At 34.5% G+C, this 17,357-nt stretch overlaps 4 protein-coding genes across 5 annotated transcripts; all 4 read left to right on the top strand.

The window, feature by feature from the left end:
• The first annotated feature begins 1,818 nt into the window (after window positions 1–1,818).
• On the top strand, window positions 1,819–4,841 carry LOC17888519 (B3 domain-containing protein At2g36080). Its single transcript, XM_006294810.2, has 3 exons — window positions 1,819–2,458; window positions 3,415–3,605; window positions 4,540–4,841. The coding sequence occupies exons 1-3, from the start codon at window positions 1,954–1,956 to the stop codon at window positions 4,588–4,590; spliced, it is 747 nt and encodes a 248-aa protein (XP_006294872.1). The 5' UTR covers window positions 1,819–1,953; the 3' UTR covers window positions 4,591–4,841.
• A 278-nt stretch (window positions 4,842–5,119) lies between these two features.
• Window positions 5,120–8,430, top strand: LOC17890014 (mitochondrial import inner membrane translocase subunit TIM44-2). Its single transcript, XM_006295786.2, has 14 exons — window positions 5,120–5,428; window positions 5,513–5,619; window positions 5,716–5,799; window positions 5,888–5,963; window positions 6,288–6,332; window positions 6,435–6,821; window positions 6,902–6,970; window positions 7,089–7,153; window positions 7,242–7,310; window positions 7,384–7,456; window positions 7,537–7,641; window positions 7,761–7,832; window positions 7,912–7,974; window positions 8,088–8,430. The coding sequence occupies exons 1-14, from the start codon at window positions 5,354–5,356 to the stop codon at window positions 8,217–8,219; spliced, it is 1,422 nt and encodes a 473-aa protein (XP_006295848.1). The 5' UTR covers window positions 5,120–5,353; the 3' UTR covers window positions 8,220–8,430.
• A 462-nt stretch (window positions 8,431–8,892) lies between these two features.
• On the top strand, window positions 8,893–10,442 carry LOC17888842 (ubiquitin-conjugating enzyme E2 variant 1C). 2 transcript variants are annotated; one of them, XM_023784021.1, is made up of 4 exons: window positions 8,893–9,052; window positions 9,536–9,678; window positions 9,826–9,951; window positions 10,029–10,442. In XM_023784021.1, the coding sequence occupies exons 1-4, from the start codon at window positions 9,019–9,021 to the stop codon at window positions 10,167–10,169; spliced, it is 444 nt and encodes a 147-aa protein (XP_023639789.1). In that variant the 5' UTR covers window positions 8,893–9,018; the 3' UTR covers window positions 10,170–10,442. The 2 variants fall into 2 exon arrangements, with proteins under 2 accessions (XP_023639789.1, XP_006295183.1); XM_006295121.2 differs by having other exon boundaries at window positions 8,896–9,052; window positions 9,536–9,675.
• Window positions 10,443–15,333: 4,891 nt separating this feature from the next.
• On the top strand, window positions 15,334–16,464 carry LOC17888992 (transcription repressor OFP15). The gene has a single exon (XM_006295919.2). The coding sequence runs from the start codon at window positions 15,558–15,560 to the stop codon at window positions 16,380–16,382; it is 825 nt and encodes a 274-aa protein (XP_006295981.1). The 5' UTR covers window positions 15,334–15,557; the 3' UTR covers window positions 16,383–16,464.
• Window positions 16,465–17,357: the final 893 nt, after the last annotated feature.

The following is a 17,357-nucleotide window of genomic DNA, read 5'->3' as shown; positions in this document are numbered from 1 at the left end:
AATAATAACGTCAAAAAAAGAAAAAAAAAAACAAGTTGTCAACATAACATACATGACGTTTTTGCTATACATCAATCGTTACGGCCTTTAAGTTATGTGCTGCGCATTTCATTATCGCCAACCTCTAATTATATAGTAAAGTTGAAGAATGAACTCATGCATTTCACACAAATTTCAAACTTCTGACACGTTTTGCTTACACATATGATATATAGTGTATGGAACTTCTCAGTTTCTTCTCTATATATGAGAACCATCATATGTACAAAACCGAATTGTTTTCATGTACATCATCATTATAAAAAAATCAAAGTTTTACCGGATTCAACAAACTACACATTGCATAAAGATGATATTATGATTACAATAAGATCCGCAGGATATTCACCTAACATATACAATATGACTTTATGAAGATTTTAGAAAGATTAATCTCTCTAGAGCATAATGACAGATTGTGATAAATATGTCAGAAAAGGAAACAAAGAGGACAAAGTAGTCGGAGAGACATAAAAAACAAAAAAAGCCGAGAGTAACAAATTAGAAAAGTTTGTTTTGGGTTTACGTAATACATTTACGAATTTTTCTTTTATAAATATATATTCTTGTTTTATTATATGTTTGTTAGTGAGGAGGAGATTGTGAGGAGAGGATTGAGACACGACTGTAGAAAAGAAGACAGACAAATTGAAGACAGATCTTATCTCTATCCCTCCCACGACTCTTTCTTTGGAAACACAAAGCTACACATATGTCTTTCTCTTTTATAAATATATATAAAAATCATTTCACATACTAGTAGTATAAAATAGTCAGAGAGCCAAAACAATTTACGAAATTTTATGAAACAATACGTAAACATTAATGAAGAAGATGTGTCATGCACGTGATGAAAAAAACTAAATAAGGAAAGGCTGTACATAGAAATCTTCTTGGTTAAGAGACAAAAGATCTTTCCTAGGCTTTGGTCCATGTATCTGCCTTTCTTCTCATCACTCTTCTTTTCTTATATATAAAATCCAAGAATATCATCTGCATTATCATCAACGATAAAATAGCTAGGCTACCTTACTATTTCTGGAACTATACAATATTTTCTCATGTATGTGAAAAATATGGTGTTGTGTTACATTTCAACACAACAACAGCTAATTAAGTATAACTCTATACAATGAGTGAGTACCTGATGACACTGGTAGGGTCGCAAATTGAAGTGATAACGAATTCTATAAGATAAATGTTATTATTGTATGTTATGTCAGTTGATTTGTAAATACAAATGTCGATATGTCAAAAACTTAAACGTAATTAAGAATGAGATAATTGGATGATTTGTTGGGTGGTGAATGGAGAGCACGTGCTTTTGAGAAGTTAGTAGTAGTAAAGCTTTGTATAGAAAATGAAGGATAATGCGATAACATGTGCCTTATCCCGACAAAACACACCTCACATGTAAATATAGATATGCTACAATACATATAAATGTGAAACCATACACCCTAGCTAAGCTAAGCTATTATACCACTAGCTTGATAACAGTCATTATTAATGTATTATATAGTAAAATTCAACCACCTTTTCACATTATTTCTTTGTTTTGTAAGCAAACTTTCTACATTTATTATCATGAACATTAAATTAGTTTTCATATGTTTACTGAAATTTATGTGTCCCATTTTTTTATTAATCTTTTCTTCTTACATAGAATTATACATAGAAAATACTAGAAAGGCATATCTTACATATATATATTTTATACATACTTGATAATCATATATCAATTTTCTCTTTCTTTGAAACTTATACATATATAAATAGAGGCAGATACATGTAACCTCCCTAAAGGCTAAAGGAGCATTGGTATCTCAAAACATATTTGCCCTTTTCTCTTTCTTTCTCATCACTATTTGACATTTCTTTCTCTATCTCTCTATCTCTCTCTCTCTCTTTCAAATGTCAATAACCCAATACTCAAGCGATTTCCACTACCATTCTCTCATGTGGCAACAACAACAGCACCACCACCATCACCAAAACGACGTCGTGGAAGAGAAAGAAGCACTCTTCGAGAAACCTTTAACACCAAGCGACGTCGGAAAACTCAACCGCCTCGTCATCCCGAAGCAGCACGCCGAGAGATACTTCCCACTAGCTGCAGCCGCCGCAGACGCGGTGGAGAAAGGGCTTCTCCTCTGCTTCGAGGACGAGGAAGGGAAGCCTTGGAGATTCAGATACTCGTACTGGAACAGTAGCCAGAGTTACGTCTTGACCAAAGGCTGGAGCAGATACGTCAAGGAGAAACACCTTGACGCCGGAGACGTCGTTCTCTTCCATCGCCACCGTGCTGATGGTGGAAGATTCTTCATTGGCTGGAGAAGACGCGGTGACTCTTCTTCTTCCTCCGACTCTTATCGCCATCATCAATCCAATGCCTCGCTCCAATATCATCCTCATGCAGGTATATACCCTTCTCTTTATTTACATTCAAAGCTAAACTACTTAAACCTTTGTTTATCTTAGATTAGTAACTAATCCTTTTAATATTAATACATAGTAAATTTTATGAAAAATAGAAAAAAATAAGTCCATTTTGTCGCTTCTAATGTTTTGTCAACGTATAAATTCATTTTCCATGCACATATATATTAGGTAGAGCCGTAGAGATAATAACGGAGATACAATTCAATCGAATAATGCGATCTTTTTTTATATCACTTTATTCAAAGTTAAAAAAGTGAAAAATCTATTTCATGAACCATATGAAGTTACGTGACACAATTGTTCAAAATCTTTATCTTGTTTGGGAGCGTGAGACGAGACGCGCTTTAAAGTAGTGTATAGCTAGAGAAGTAAAAATAAAGAAATGATGGAAGCCCATAGAAACAGAATCGGATTCGTATTATTATCTGCTCTACGTGACATTTGTTGCGTATCCTTACTTACACCTACTGTTTCTCCAAGTTTTTTTTCACTATATACACACTTATAAATCCGTATATAGATACGCAACATTGTTTTCTTAATTGGTTTCTTGGACCGTAACTAAAACGGCATGCAGTCGCTCGCTATATGTTTTGTTCCACCAAGTTCAACACTCATCATCAAACATAGTTTAGAGTATATAATACTTGGTTTAATTGTTTCGTGTGATGGGGACATTTTGTAGTTCCAATGTAACTCGCATATAATATAACTTGTCTAAACGTGGCGTCTCATTGTGGTAAAGCTTGTCATCTAGAGAGTACCAAAATTGGAAATTCTCATCCGATTTAAAGTCCTTGTTCTTTTGGGAAATTCTGACTAAAGTCTGGTAGTTATCCATTATATATTCCTCGATTTCAGTCTCTACATTGAAAGTTATGTATATATATATAATATTGATGTAATAATTACTTAAATTGAATTGGCACACAGGAGCTCAAGCAGTCGAGAGCCCGAGAGCGAATTCGAAGACATTGAGACTGTTCGGAGTGAACATGGAGTGCCAGCTAGACTCGGAATGGTCGGAGCCATCCACACCTGACGGTTCCAACACATGTACAACAAATCACGACCAGTTTCATTTCTACCCTCACCAACAACACTATCCTCCTCCGTACTACATGGTACGTTTCACTTCTTTTTTTTTTTCTAAATAGCCAAGTAAGTTAATGTGTGTTCGTTTTATTAATTAAAGTCATTAAATAGGGTAGTTAAAGATCTAAGTAAATGTCAATATCATTTTAACCGACATTTTACGTTTCTTATTCACGCGTTTTCAGATTCAAACAAAGTTACTTTATCTCTTTATACGTTCACGAACAAAGTCAAGAATTTGATCTATTTGTCTTTATAGTTTTATTTAGAAACTAAGGATAAGGAACAAATGGTCTTTTTTTGTTTATTGGGTTGGGGAGGACATATATAAGAGAGTGAAGATGCATGTACTGTTCATATACCACGCCGAGTGGTCTATCCAAAAATCTTATCACAAAAGAAGTGCGGTCCATTATTATTATTAAAGTTGTTACTACTATATACTATATAAGTGTTATTACTATTAGTGTTTGTTATTGTTAGGCACGTTTCTCATTTATATCATATGCTTTTTTGTCTTCAAGAGAACGATAATTTTGACAATTCCGTCAAACTTTTCTTCTATATACCTAATCCCTTATATACATGGATGAGCATAGTTGATGTGTCGTAGTTACGTGCGTACGTATACATATATATATATATATATATATATAGAATTATAGACACATATGTTTTGTTCCCACATCTCCATTATTGGATTTTTCGTACCGATCGCAATAAAATCTATTATTTGTCACGAAAAATATTTAGGTTTTGGACATATTCTTCACGAAGGGTTGTCCCAATTATAAGTACAAATAATCATTTTCGTTGGAAGATAATTTGAACATACCTAGCTAGTATTGTATATCTCTTTATCTTGACTGCATAATAAGTAAAGAAAATAAAAACTCTCTACTTGATGATACTGTTGCAAGGATTCTAAAAATCACATTCTTGTTTTTTTATTTTATTTTGCAGGACATAAGTTTCACAGGAGATGTGAACCGGACAAGAAGCCCACAAGGATAAGAAACCAAAAAATGAGCTTCACATCTGGTCCCTGCTGTCATGTTGTTTTTAGATGTTGATCCCTTAATTTTACAAAGCTTCTTCACTTTGTATTATTTAAAGTAAAATCATAATTGATTCTTCTTTAAATATCTCTCAAAATTTTCACTCTCTTCCTTTTTTTCTTCTTATGTATTAGATTCTTTAATATAGCTAACAAATTGTATAGAATTCAGAGTTCTGGTTATTATCTCTTCACTTTTGTTTTTACACATTTCCTTATTCCCCAATCCTATAGAGGCAAAAATACGAACATTATAGTAAAACACCAACCAAACCAAGCAAGACTTCAACTTATGAATGGGCCTTAATGGTTCAATTTGTTACTATTCTTGGCCACAAGTATTTCATTTAGAGACTGTGAGCTAAATGGCCCAATACTATAAAAATGATGGTAATATACTGTTTGGACACGACGTTACCTATATCCAATATCGAAATATACATATCAGTGTATCCAAACAAATCTCTAAATGGCATCGACAGAAACCTCAAACCTCTCTAGGGCTTTTAACTGTTTTAGGCAATACACTTCTGGGTTTTTGGTTTGTTTCTCAAGGAAAAATTTCAACTTTGTTTCTTTTCTTTCCGATGATATAAAGATATGTTATCAATCTTAATCTGATTCTTCTCATTGCGGGCTGATTCAAGGGTCGCTTATAGGGGTCTTTGTCTCTTCAAAATTTCATTCTTTTAATATCACTACGGTACGAAGGTTGTTGTAATGGCGAGTAGGAAGCTGATTCGAGATTTACTGATCACAAAGCAGCCTATTTTTCAGCAATTGGTGCACCAACGGGTTCGTGTTGCTGTGATTTGTCTCTAGTGGTTGTGATTACGAGCTTAGAAATGGGGATGATTGATATTTGTGTTTTGATTTTAGAGAGTGGGCGCAAGACTAGGGCTTCTTCAGGGAAATGGGTATGCGAGTCATCGCCTGTTTAGTGTTTTCAGTGAGTTCTCTAAGAAGATTAGAGGGGAAGCTGATAGGTAAATGCAAATGTTTGTTATGTATATGTGGCAGGTGAACCTGAAAGTTAAAGCCTTTTTGGTAATTCTTTTCTTTGTTTACATTGGTGTTTGTAGCAATCCTGAATTTCAAAAAACAGTGAAGGAGCTGAAGGAAAGAGCGCAAGAGTTGAAAAGTGTAAAAGAGGACCTGAAAGTTAGGTAATTTACATTTGTAAACTGCAAACTATACTTAAAGAGATATATAGTTTGTCAAAAGTAAGGTTATGGTATGAAATGGCAAATGCAGAACCAAACAAACGACTGAGCAGCTGTATAAGCAAGTTGATGGAGTCTGGACGGAGGCTGAATCTGTAGCCAAAAAGGTATGCTTTAGTCATTGGAACCATATCTGTTTCGGATTATCTATTTCAAGAATGCTTGAAAGGCAATATTGTTGTGAATATTTAATCTAAGCTGGAATTGTGTCTTAGTTGCTTGTTTTGCATGTTTTGATTTTCATGTGTGAAGTATAGTATGTGCTTTCTTCTCTTTCTGAAATCATTGGCTCTATGTATGTTCCTAGTTTGGTTACTAAATTGTTTTAGACTTTTAGTGAGCTATAGCTCAGGTTTTCTATGTAAGACTAGCCAATTTTACATTGTAAAAGGCTAAGAATCGTCGTTAACAAAACAGCTTTGACTGTGCAGGTCTCTTCAAGTGTAAAAGACAAGCTTTCAGCAGCCACGGAAGAGGTCTTGCTGGCGATTCACCTTTATTTTTGTTGTTGTTGTCCATTTAGTGGTTAATTCTGTTATTTTCATGTTAACTGGGTTATATGTATCTTTTGCTTTTAGGTCAAGGAGTCATTCAAGCTTGGAAAGGAGGAGAATGCAGAGTCTGCAAGTTCATCAGGCACAGGAACCACTGAAGGTGAAAAACAGCAGCAATCAGGTACGACGGAGGAGCAACATACATTTTTTGGAAAATTTAAATCCAGCATTTCTTCCCCAATGCTATCTGAGGCGCTTCACAAGCTGAAGGAAGCCAAACCCCTTGACTTTGCAAAGAAGGGGCTTGACATTGTAAAGGATGAATTGCATGGAAACCCATCGAAAAGGAAGCACCTGGAATATACCCCTCCGGCGCCATTTACAGGTGAGAGAAGTACGAGAACAGAGATGGTGATTACCTCAACAAAACAGTCCAAGTGGCAGAAAAAATGGGAATCGTTAAGACAAAAGGTTAATAGCCCTCTTTGTCTTGTCCACTCATGCCATGTTTTAAATGCCCTTGTTGAGTGTTTTCCTTAAATTTGGTTTAGATGCAAGGTTATCCTGTATTTAAACGTCTTAGTGGGATGAGTGAGCCTGTCGTCAACAAGAGCCAAGAGGTAATGAACGTCTTCTACTCTTCTCTTTACTCATTTTGTTCAAATACCTTATCTTGCATTACTGTCATTGCTAATACTGCGTGTTTTTGTAAATTGGCAATGCGTTTGGGCCGTGTAGATTGCAGAAGATGTGATGGAAAGATGGGAAACCAGTGATAATCCAATTGTTCACAAGATTCAGGAGTATGCTCTAATTTCTCCCTTACTATCTTCCTTAAAAATTAACTTACTTGCAGCAACTTAGAGATATGTGTATTCTTTTGTTTGGCAGCATAAATGAGAAGATCTTTGAAGAAACAGGTTCTGCAGCAACTTACAAAGAGATACGCCGTCGAGATCCGTAAGTTATGAGGCTGATTATTGATTTGAAGATTTGGCCCTGGTAATTATACTCATATCTCTTTTATGGTCAGATCATTCTCCTTGCCGGACTTTGCTGCAGAGGTTCAGGAAGCCATAAGACCAGTCTTGCATGCATATAGTAAGGTATATCTCAGGTTTTTGAATAGATCATCTCGTCCCATCTTCGTTTGTGTTGCCTCTAACTAATTCCCGTCTTTCTGCAGGGAGATACTGAGACCTTGAAGAAGTATTGCAGCAACGAATTGATTGAACGGTGCACGGCAGAGCACAGAGCTTTCCAGAGTCATGGTTATTTTTTCGATCACAAGGTAAGGTTTTTGTTTTTAGGATCATCCACGGGATCCTGGTTCTCATGAAATCATGTAAATCTCTGAGTAACTTGCTTCGTTTAGTCGTTGAGTAAAATCGATTTGGCTGTGATGTGCAGCTTCTGCATATATCTGAAGTTGAAATTCAAGAGACAAAGATGATGGGAACTTATCCAGTAATCCTCGTCAGGGTAATGATCTTCAATTTCCTTCTGAGGTCATCCTTTAACTAAGAATTGGGTCTGATAGATTTATAATCTTTAATGTCAGTTCCAAACGCAAGAAATCTACTGCGTTCGCGACAAGAATGGAAAAATCAAAGAAGGAGGCCAGGTAAAAGAAAAAAGAAAAGAAAAAGACGTTGTGAATCAGAATCATAAATCAAACCCAAAACATATGATAAATGTCAAGAGTCCATTAAGAATTTTGTTGTGTGGTTGATTCAGGACACGATACACATGGTGTTCTACGACTGGGCAATGAAACAAGTGGAGGCATCAGAGTTGGGGGAAGAAGCGATTTATCCCATTTGGAGGCTGAGCGAGATGAGGAGAGCGGGTATTCAAGCTCTAATTTAAATCTTCACCATCTTTTTAACTTATAAGAAGCTAAAGCCTCTCTTTTTGCAATGTACCCTCATTTACTCAAATCTTGTCTACTCTTTGAAATTTTTTTTTTAATTTTTTTTTTCTTCTTCTCACGGGAAGGAGTGGCTTCCCATGTTTCCGGGGAATAAGTTTTGACAAAATATATAAATAGAGATCCCAAGTCATTTTCAAGTTTAACGAAGTTTCTTGCTTTGTTTGTGTCCTAAAAGAAACTTAGTGCTCATGTTGGTTTTCAATTCAAATCTTTGGAGTAAAGTACATGATCGTTTCCGGAGTTAAAATGTTTAGAGGAACAAAACTACTTACATTTTGTCTGCAGGCGATAGGAGGATGATACATTGCAGTACAACACAAATTATACTCTTCACCAAGTCAGTCCCCTTATAGAAAAGAAGACCTTCATATTCTCATTAACACAACAGTTTTGCCTAAATCACTTTGATCACAAATCCCTTCTTCTCATATATATCAAACTGTTTCGCCACAGAGCTCCTAATATAGTAATAGTTCAGTATGTTTGGGGTTACTTTTGAAAATATCTTAAATTTGTGGTTTTAAATGCGAGAGAGCAAAAATATAGGTAGCGAAAAGTAAATAGTTGCCACTGCAATTCTCGTCACACCAGTAGTATAATTTCAGCTTCCCCAAATTTTATTCTCCACAATAGCGTTTTGTGTCTTCTTCGCATCAGAATCACTCCGTTCTTCTCAATTAAGGTCAGATCTCTCAATCAATCGACTCTGAGGAAACCTCAGTTCTCATCAAAATCATGACTCTTGGCTCAGGGGGATCGAGTGTTGTCGGTAAATTCTCGATTTCTTTTTTTTTTTGTTTTTGCTTTTCTGTGTGTTCCTCTTAACTTCTTCTTCCTAGGGTTTTTGATTTGAGGCTAGAACATGTCTTGGGTTTATCTGTAGATATTTCAGTCGATCTTTATTCTTGATTGTTGTTTATGATTTTATCTGCATAGGAATCATACCTGAAATCTATCTCTGTTTCTTTTACTGAGTAATTTGATTGTTTTTGTATACTTTGAAAATTGTTCTTCTTTTGATTGATATGAACTTGCTCGGTTAAGAATTTGTAGTCCGGTTCTGTGATAATCCCAATTCTTGAGTTTGGTTTTTTGTTTGGCTAACCATTCCAATGATTCTGAGTTCTTGGTGTGGTGTGGTTGTCTTTTGTTTCATTTACTAAAACAGAGTATTTTTAGAAATATAAAGACCAAAGAAAGTGATGAGCTGAGCTGTTTGATGGTTTACCTTGTGGTTGTTGTTACAATATAGTTCCGAGGAATTTTAGATTGTTGGAAGAGCTTGAAAGAGGTGAGAAGGGTATTGGAGATGGAACTGTGAGCTATGGAATGGACGATGGAGATGACATTTATATGCGCTCTTGGACTGGCACTATCATCGGTCCTCACAACGTAGTTATATCTCTTTTTTTTCTTCTAATCTTCACTTACTAGAAAACCTTTTGAATGATCTGACTTTGTGTCTCCTTCTCGAATGGTTTTTGGATATGCAGAATCGGAAACGCGTTGTGATTGTATCTGACTGGTATGTTGTTTGTGCAGACTGTACATGAGGGTCGAATTTATCAGTTGAAACTTTTCTGTGACAAAGATTACCCTGAGAAGCCCCCGACTGTTCGGTTCCATTCTCGCATCAACATGACTTGTGTCAACCATGAGACCGGCGTGGTAGGAATTTTTTAATTTTAGATTTTGGGATTTGTTGCTTCTGAATTAGTTTACTCAATGTGCATTTGCATATATAGGTGGATTCAAAGAAGTTTGGAGTTCTTGCAAACTGGCAAAGGGAGTACACAATGGAGGACATACTGACTCATTTGAAGAAGGAGATGGCTGCATCGCATAACCGGAAGCTTGTTCAACCTCCTGAAGGAACCTTCTTCTAATACTCTCAAAAAGCCTGTACTTTTGAGGGGCTTTCTCCATTGTTGATCTCAAGCTTTTTTCATTCGTACCTAAAAGTAAAAACAATGGTGTCTATGGATGAATGATGATGTTCGATTAGTCCTCTGGAATTTAAGTCCTTGTGTGCAAGTGTATGAAGACAAAGTTGTCTTACGTATTCATTTTCTAAGTTTAGATATAATATGAGAAACTCATCTAGGAGCAAAAGCAGCTTTTGTTTGGCTCTCTTGCATGCTAGTGAATTGCCTGATCTATCTCGTTTGTCACTCAGACTCGAACTCTCCTACTGTGTTCACACTTGGGTGCAGATCATTCAAGAACTACGTCAAGATCATTGGACTGTAGGTCTTCATGTAGTTTGGTATTGGAAATTGATCCCGAGATTAGGTATTTTGTTGAAAATATGATTCAGACCTTCAGTTACACGAGTGGTGTAACTTCAACGAAGTGTTAAACAATACGATTTTTACAAAGTCTTTAGGACGCAACTTATTCTTGGACTGGTTTATAATATGCCTCTAGAGAAGCTTCTCAAAAACTAACTCATCTTCATGGCTCTGTTACTCGTGTCGAAGTTTCAGTTTCGAGTTTGAATTTGGACAAAAGAGTGAAGGCTGTAACGTCAGTATTATTAGAATCATGTCGGTGTCTGTTTCCTAATGTCCTAGGCTTGGGAAGTGTGTCATATCATCATCTCCTTCACCTTAAGCTTGATTATTAACGACAGTCCATTACCTCTCCTCTATAGCCTTTTCCCCCATCTTTACTCAGTTCCATGTGACTTTTTTGTTTTTCATTCACAAACATTGACCACTATTTTTATCACTATCTTTCGATCTATGCTACTCCTTTTTGGTTCTTAAGGAATTAACTTTTTTTTTTAGGTTGCTTGTCACATCATTTCATTCAAAGGTACTTTTACCTTTTTAATCATCTCACTATAAATCTTTTTAATTACCTCATTATAAATAATAATTTTTACATTGACGACCAGGGAATCTAACTCTATGTAACACTTGAAAACATTGCGAATGGTTTTCTAAATGACATCAAAACAGATAGTTTTACTCCAAATATGTTAGTAATCAATACTTACAAGCATAGTTGAGTTTTAACTCTCTTTTTTTCATCCATTGTTGTGTTACCATTTTACAAACACCGTACAAGACAATAAAATCGACACTACGTTCATGTACCTTCCATTAAAAGAAAGAGTGACCGGGTGTTCAGATTTGTATATTTTGAAACGACTTTCAAAGTCTATGCACACGGTTCATGAATCGCGCCACCTCATTTCATATCATCACACGACGAAAATCAATATATTATTATTACTTTTGTTAAAGACGACCAAATCATTTAGCAACCAATGAATCAATGATACATGAAGAAGATAACAAAAAGTGTAATATAATGTTAGAGAATGCATCATATATACATACATACATAACGCAAAAAATGGGTCCATCCAAAAGCCATGCACCCATGTGCTCATCATTCAACGGAAGGTACGGATGATTTTCGTTTGATTCTAGCTTTGGTAGCGCATCTCTCGTCGCGTTTTAATTAATCAATTTTTTAAATGTGTTGTTGGGTTCATCTGCGCGTTTTAATTAATCAATTTTTTAAATGTGTTGTTGGGTTCATCTACATGCATGGATGTGTAAGTTGTAATCTATCTACATACTGATTAGTAATTACGATCGAGCGGCTACGTTGAGGTATATATGTTTGTTTCGTAATTGCTAGCGCCTAGCGGCATTGATCACAACAATGATCACCAACATGGTTTTGTTCGTTTTGTGGTCTTTACTCTTTAGTTTAGCGGTAACTATCGTTATGGTCAGCGAAATTCCAAATGAAGAGAGCCATATACGTATACAACTTCACATTGTAGCATCTTTTACTCTCTAACACATTCTTCTGGCATTAGTATTAGAATAATGGTTCTAAGACACATAATCAATTAACCATCATCATTTGTCTTCCTTTTGGTGAAAACATATGAGATTGGTTTTAAACCTTAAATCTTAAATTACAACAACAAACATCATAATTTTTGAAAATTTTAGAATATTTTTGTTTGGGCCACTAGAGAGAAGACAATAATGGTCCCAAAGGAAACAAGGGTTAGATAAGATTGGGCCTACAATATTCCTTGAAAGCGATAATCTTAATATATTTAAAGTCTTCTTATTCAAAGATCCAAAATAGTAATGTCACATTCTCCAACTTCTGAGCTACAAAATATTTTATATAAATCTTTCGTATTCGTGACACCAACACACTGTCCCCTCTCTTCACTACTTTAGTCACGTCGCTGCAATTTCATGGACCCAAAAAAACCTCACATTATAAACCTTGAGATATCTCAATTATTACTGCAAGATATATATGTGTGTTTCTTTTATGTTTATGAATTTGTGTCGGGATAACTTTTCATGTTAAAAGAATAAAACCTCGTTCCAATTCCCGAACAAGATATCTATATATGTAGGTATCTTGTAAGCATAAATTGTATAGTTCTCTCTTCTTCTTTTTTAACGTCAGTCATATAGTAAATTTGGACTAATCGACATTGGTATAATTGATGATTTATAATTAATAATCAACTTATCTGTTTTTCTTAACAAAATCTTAGGGCTAAACATGGTCTAATCGTTTTAAGTTTTAATGTGAAATGAGTAGTAGTTGTTTGTTTGGTAAGCTAAAGCTAAGGATAACATTACTATGTGATGTTGGAGCTGTAACGGGATGCTTTTTTTCAAATATATCAAAACTGGTAAGCTGCTAAGGATGACATTACTATGTGAAGGTTTGTAAAATAGTAGAAAGGAATCATGATTTTTGGTATAGCGATGAGGAGATAGAAGGAGGATAGATTTCGTAGGAAGAGGACCACATTCTCATCACACCAAAATGGTCCCTTATCTTTTGCTCTTCTACCACCGTTGAACTTGCATTACTTTAATTGTGTAAACAGTTACATTTCTATCAAATTTAATTGTTTAGTAAGCATTACTTAGAACGGGTTATATAGATTCATATGAATTTTTTTTTTAAACTGTTGTTGATATTGTTTGTTGAGAATCTCGCATTCAAAGAAATAAAAACTTTAACTTTGTGAACATATAAAGCTATTTATTATATATCATACGATCACGCTTTGACGTGATATCTCTCAATCTTTCATGGTTTGGATACTACATATTGAGATCTTTTAATTAGATACATGATCGGATGATCCATGTTCAGTATGGTCTCGATTTTAAAACAATAGATACATCATACCTACATATAGTACGTATAAAACTCATACTCTGTAGACCAAATTACAATGATTAGCTAAGAGCGATGGATATATTGTTATAAAAAGAAGAAAAAAATGTGATTATTCAAATGAAACGTCTACGAAATTTCCATGACGACAATATGGCATAATTAATAATAAGAATTTAGAAGAGACATACAGCTTTCAATCATTATCTTCCCTTTTAAAATTCCACATGATTTGTCTAATATCTCTGCTTATAGTTGTATAATTTTATTTGGAAGCTTCTACTTCGATTACATTAAAGTTGTTTTTAAAACTCATAAATAATATTTTTGATATGGTAATGATTTTGATATCTCTCCTCCCGTGTCGCAATCTCTATTCACTGGCGTCGCGTGAGAGGCACGTGAGTGAAAGTTACGTGCAAAATGGATTTGTGAGAAGAGAAGACGACTCACATGGCACTGCCTTCTATATAAAATATAAACTCACCGATACGATCTATGATTTTCTGAATTTTTCTTTATTTATATCATCTACCACTGCATTATTATGCAATACATGGGATTATACTATTTTTATGGAAGAATCGTTATCAGTGAGAGAAATTAACTAAGCTATCAATTAATTATATGTAGTAAATATTTATATCTAGCTACACTTGTCAGATAAGAACTATTGAGTGTCATTGACAATAAAGTTAACATACATGCAATATACATTTTTATATATATACGTAAACACATTGATGCAAAAAAAAATAGGTTACAAATGCGAGCAGTTTCCATGAAAGAGGATCACAAAATGTTTCCGATTCGGGGAGGAAGCGTGTAATAGCAATTAGTTTTTAATGCATAGGTTTGAGATATTGTCTGATTTGTTTTTACAAATAATTTTTCTTTAAACCGACGTCGTATCTTTTTGTTTGTTGGTCAGGTTAGTTGGTTGATTCGTTGGTTTTTAATTTGGTTGTTGAGTTTTTCTTGTTATAGAGTGTATAATTTTATCTATGTTACGTCTTTGTTTTTAATCCATTTAAATCATTTGTCTTATGTTTGAAGTCTAGATTATGATCATTTGATACTTTTGATACCATTTATCTATAGTTTTTTTTTCTTTTTTCTTTTTTTGGCTAATTTGGTTTCAAATTTAAGGTATAATAATGTAGATTTAATTAGTTTGATCATACTTTGTTAAAAAAAAATTAGTTTGATAATACAAGTACAAGTTAGGTTTTGATTTTACATGTCTATCAATATTTATTGTTTTATAGTAAGCTTTGGTTTCTATCAGAATGGAACTAAATCAAAGATTCAAAATACTAAATTGTGATGGACCAAACTTTTTTTTTAATGTGGCCTAACATTTTGTCTTTCTTTAGAAATAACGATTTTACGTTCCATTTGCCACGTGCAAATACAAAATTATGTAGTCCCCTAGTACGGAAGCTTCAATTATCATTTTATTTTTTGTGAAACTGCGATCATCGGTCGACACTTAGCTAACTTTCAAAATAACTAATATTAAAACATTTGTATTCATCTTGTGTTCTTTTTAAATTTCATAGATAATGATGTAACACGGTAAACGATGTTAGCTAGACGAATTCAAAACCAAATAATTTGTAATATACTCCTTATGTAAACTTTTTAGGATTTAAAATTCTTTTTTGAATAAGTCTAAAAGATTTGAAGAAGCTATGAGGAAAAGGGAAAAAAACGAAAACAAGAAAGCATCATAGATACACAATAATAAATACGAAAACAGCTTAACCAGGAAAAGGTACTGAGTTTTGTAATAGTATTGAATGAACCCCAACCAAACAACATTAAATTTTGAAGCTAATAATTTAATACAACAACCAAATAAAAATTTAATAAAGAAACTGTAGTCGTAGTATCATAATACAATGTAGACGTTAAAATAAGTAAAAGGAACGAGAAGAAGAGTAGAAGACCCTACCCCATTCGTCTCTCTGTCCTCTCCTCTTCAAACCCTTAAAATCTTCCCTCCCTCTCACTCCCATTTACTCTCTCAGTTTTCTTATTTTCTTGAATCCAAATCCCCAAAACATACAACCAAAAGTTAAAGAAACATGAAACTCCCGTTTCTAACCAAGAACAACTCTACATCTTCGAATTCAAACTCATCATCATCATCTCATTCCTCTTCTTCATGGCCATGGCCTTCTTGTAATCAAGAACCTAAAACCATGTCTTTCAGAGCCACCATCACTTTCACCAACCCTATCCACGACCAAGACGAAGACGATGAGCTCGACTTCGATGACCCACCGGAGATTTCAGAGTCTATAGAGAAGGTCATAAAAGGGCTAAGATCATCAGAGAGACTCATCTTCGAAAGCAAAGGAGAAACCAACTCTATACTTGAAGAAGCTACGAGTAAGCAAGAAGAAGACAAAGAAGACGAGGAAGAAGGCTTCATGCTCCTCTCCTTGGATTCGCACGACCCTTACACTGATTTCAAGAGATCCATGGAAGAGATGGTTGAAGCTAACGCGCTTCACCACGACTGGAAATGCCTCGAGACGCTTCTCCTTCAGTTCTTGAAAGTCAACGCCAAGGCCAGCCATCGATACATTTTCGCGGCCTTCGTCGATCTCCTCGTGAGCTTAGCAGCACTACACACCAAAAACCCCATCGGGAACAACGACATTTCCAAAGACGACGGCGTCTCAGCCTCACGCGCCACCGCAGGAGCAGCCGGAGAAGCAAGCACTTCTTCTTGTTGTAACAGTACTATGACTCTTGGAGAGTCTCCCTCGTCTCCGTTGTCCTTCTACACTTCGTGTTCTAATTCCTCTTCTTCCTCCGATGAGACTTCCTCCACGTCCGTACGATTCTTGCCGTTGTCTTCGTTGTTAGAGATAGACGAAAAGACTAATGACATTTTAGTTTAGATTATGCTTAATTTGCTTTTTTCTTTAATTAATTTGTTCTTTAGCTTAATTAAAATTTGTGCAGAATCGTAACTTTTGGCTACCCCGACTACACATATGAAATTGATGAATGGTATTAATATGATATTGGTATATGAGTCTATGACTATCTATTTTACTTAACTATTATTTTAAAAAATTTAGGTATATATGATAATGATAGTTCGATTGGACCATTTTTTATAGATTCAAAATTAAGGCAAATGAATCGGTGGTTACTCAACTTGTATAAATGTATATTATAACATTTAGTTGTTTTTAAATCTATCGAAAGAAATGAAGGCTAAAAAAAACAATCTATAAAAAGAAACTAAAAATAAAATCATAGCTATAGCGAATGAGATAAAATAAAATAAAATAATAGTCAAAGATAAGTAGATTGCATATAATGCTTCCACCTTTCATTCAAAAGGAAATTGTACACAAGAAAAGAGAAATAAATTTGAGTTAAATTCTATATACTATGGTGAACTTACAACAAATTTATTTAGATAATAGTTCTTCACGTTCACAATTTTTTTTTCATAAAAAAGATAATAATAATTTTTGTTTTTTTGAATGTAATCAGACAAAGTTTTAAAAATAAATAAAAGTAAAAAAATTGCAAACCGTGTTTGAACGTTGGGTAAACAGAGTGAGAACGGCAAAACAGTGAAGATCTTCGCTTCAACGGCAGGTTTGGCTTTAAGATGAGACATGTGGGACTGTGTGACTCTGTGACACAATCCTACGAGATTGTCTCCTCCTAATCTATAGTTTTTATTTTACAACTATTTACTTACTAATAATAAATCATAGGTTCATTATCACTTAATTATTAACATGGGATGAATTATTTATATACTATCAATTATGTATGGTTTTAATTAGTGCTCTGACATCGTGTTTTTGATAGATCTCAATCGGAGCCGTTGGTTTTTGAATTTTACTGTCGTT

Source organism: Capsella rubella, unplaced genomic scaffold (genome assembly GCF_000375325.1).
Source record: "Capsella rubella cultivar Monte Gargano unplaced genomic scaffold, Caprub1_0 scaffold_4, whole genome shotgun sequence".
Taxonomy (NCBI): Eukaryota; Viridiplantae; Streptophyta; class Magnoliopsida; order Brassicales; family Brassicaceae; genus Capsella; species Capsella rubella.
This window is presented reverse-complemented; position numbering and strand designations above follow the sequence as displayed.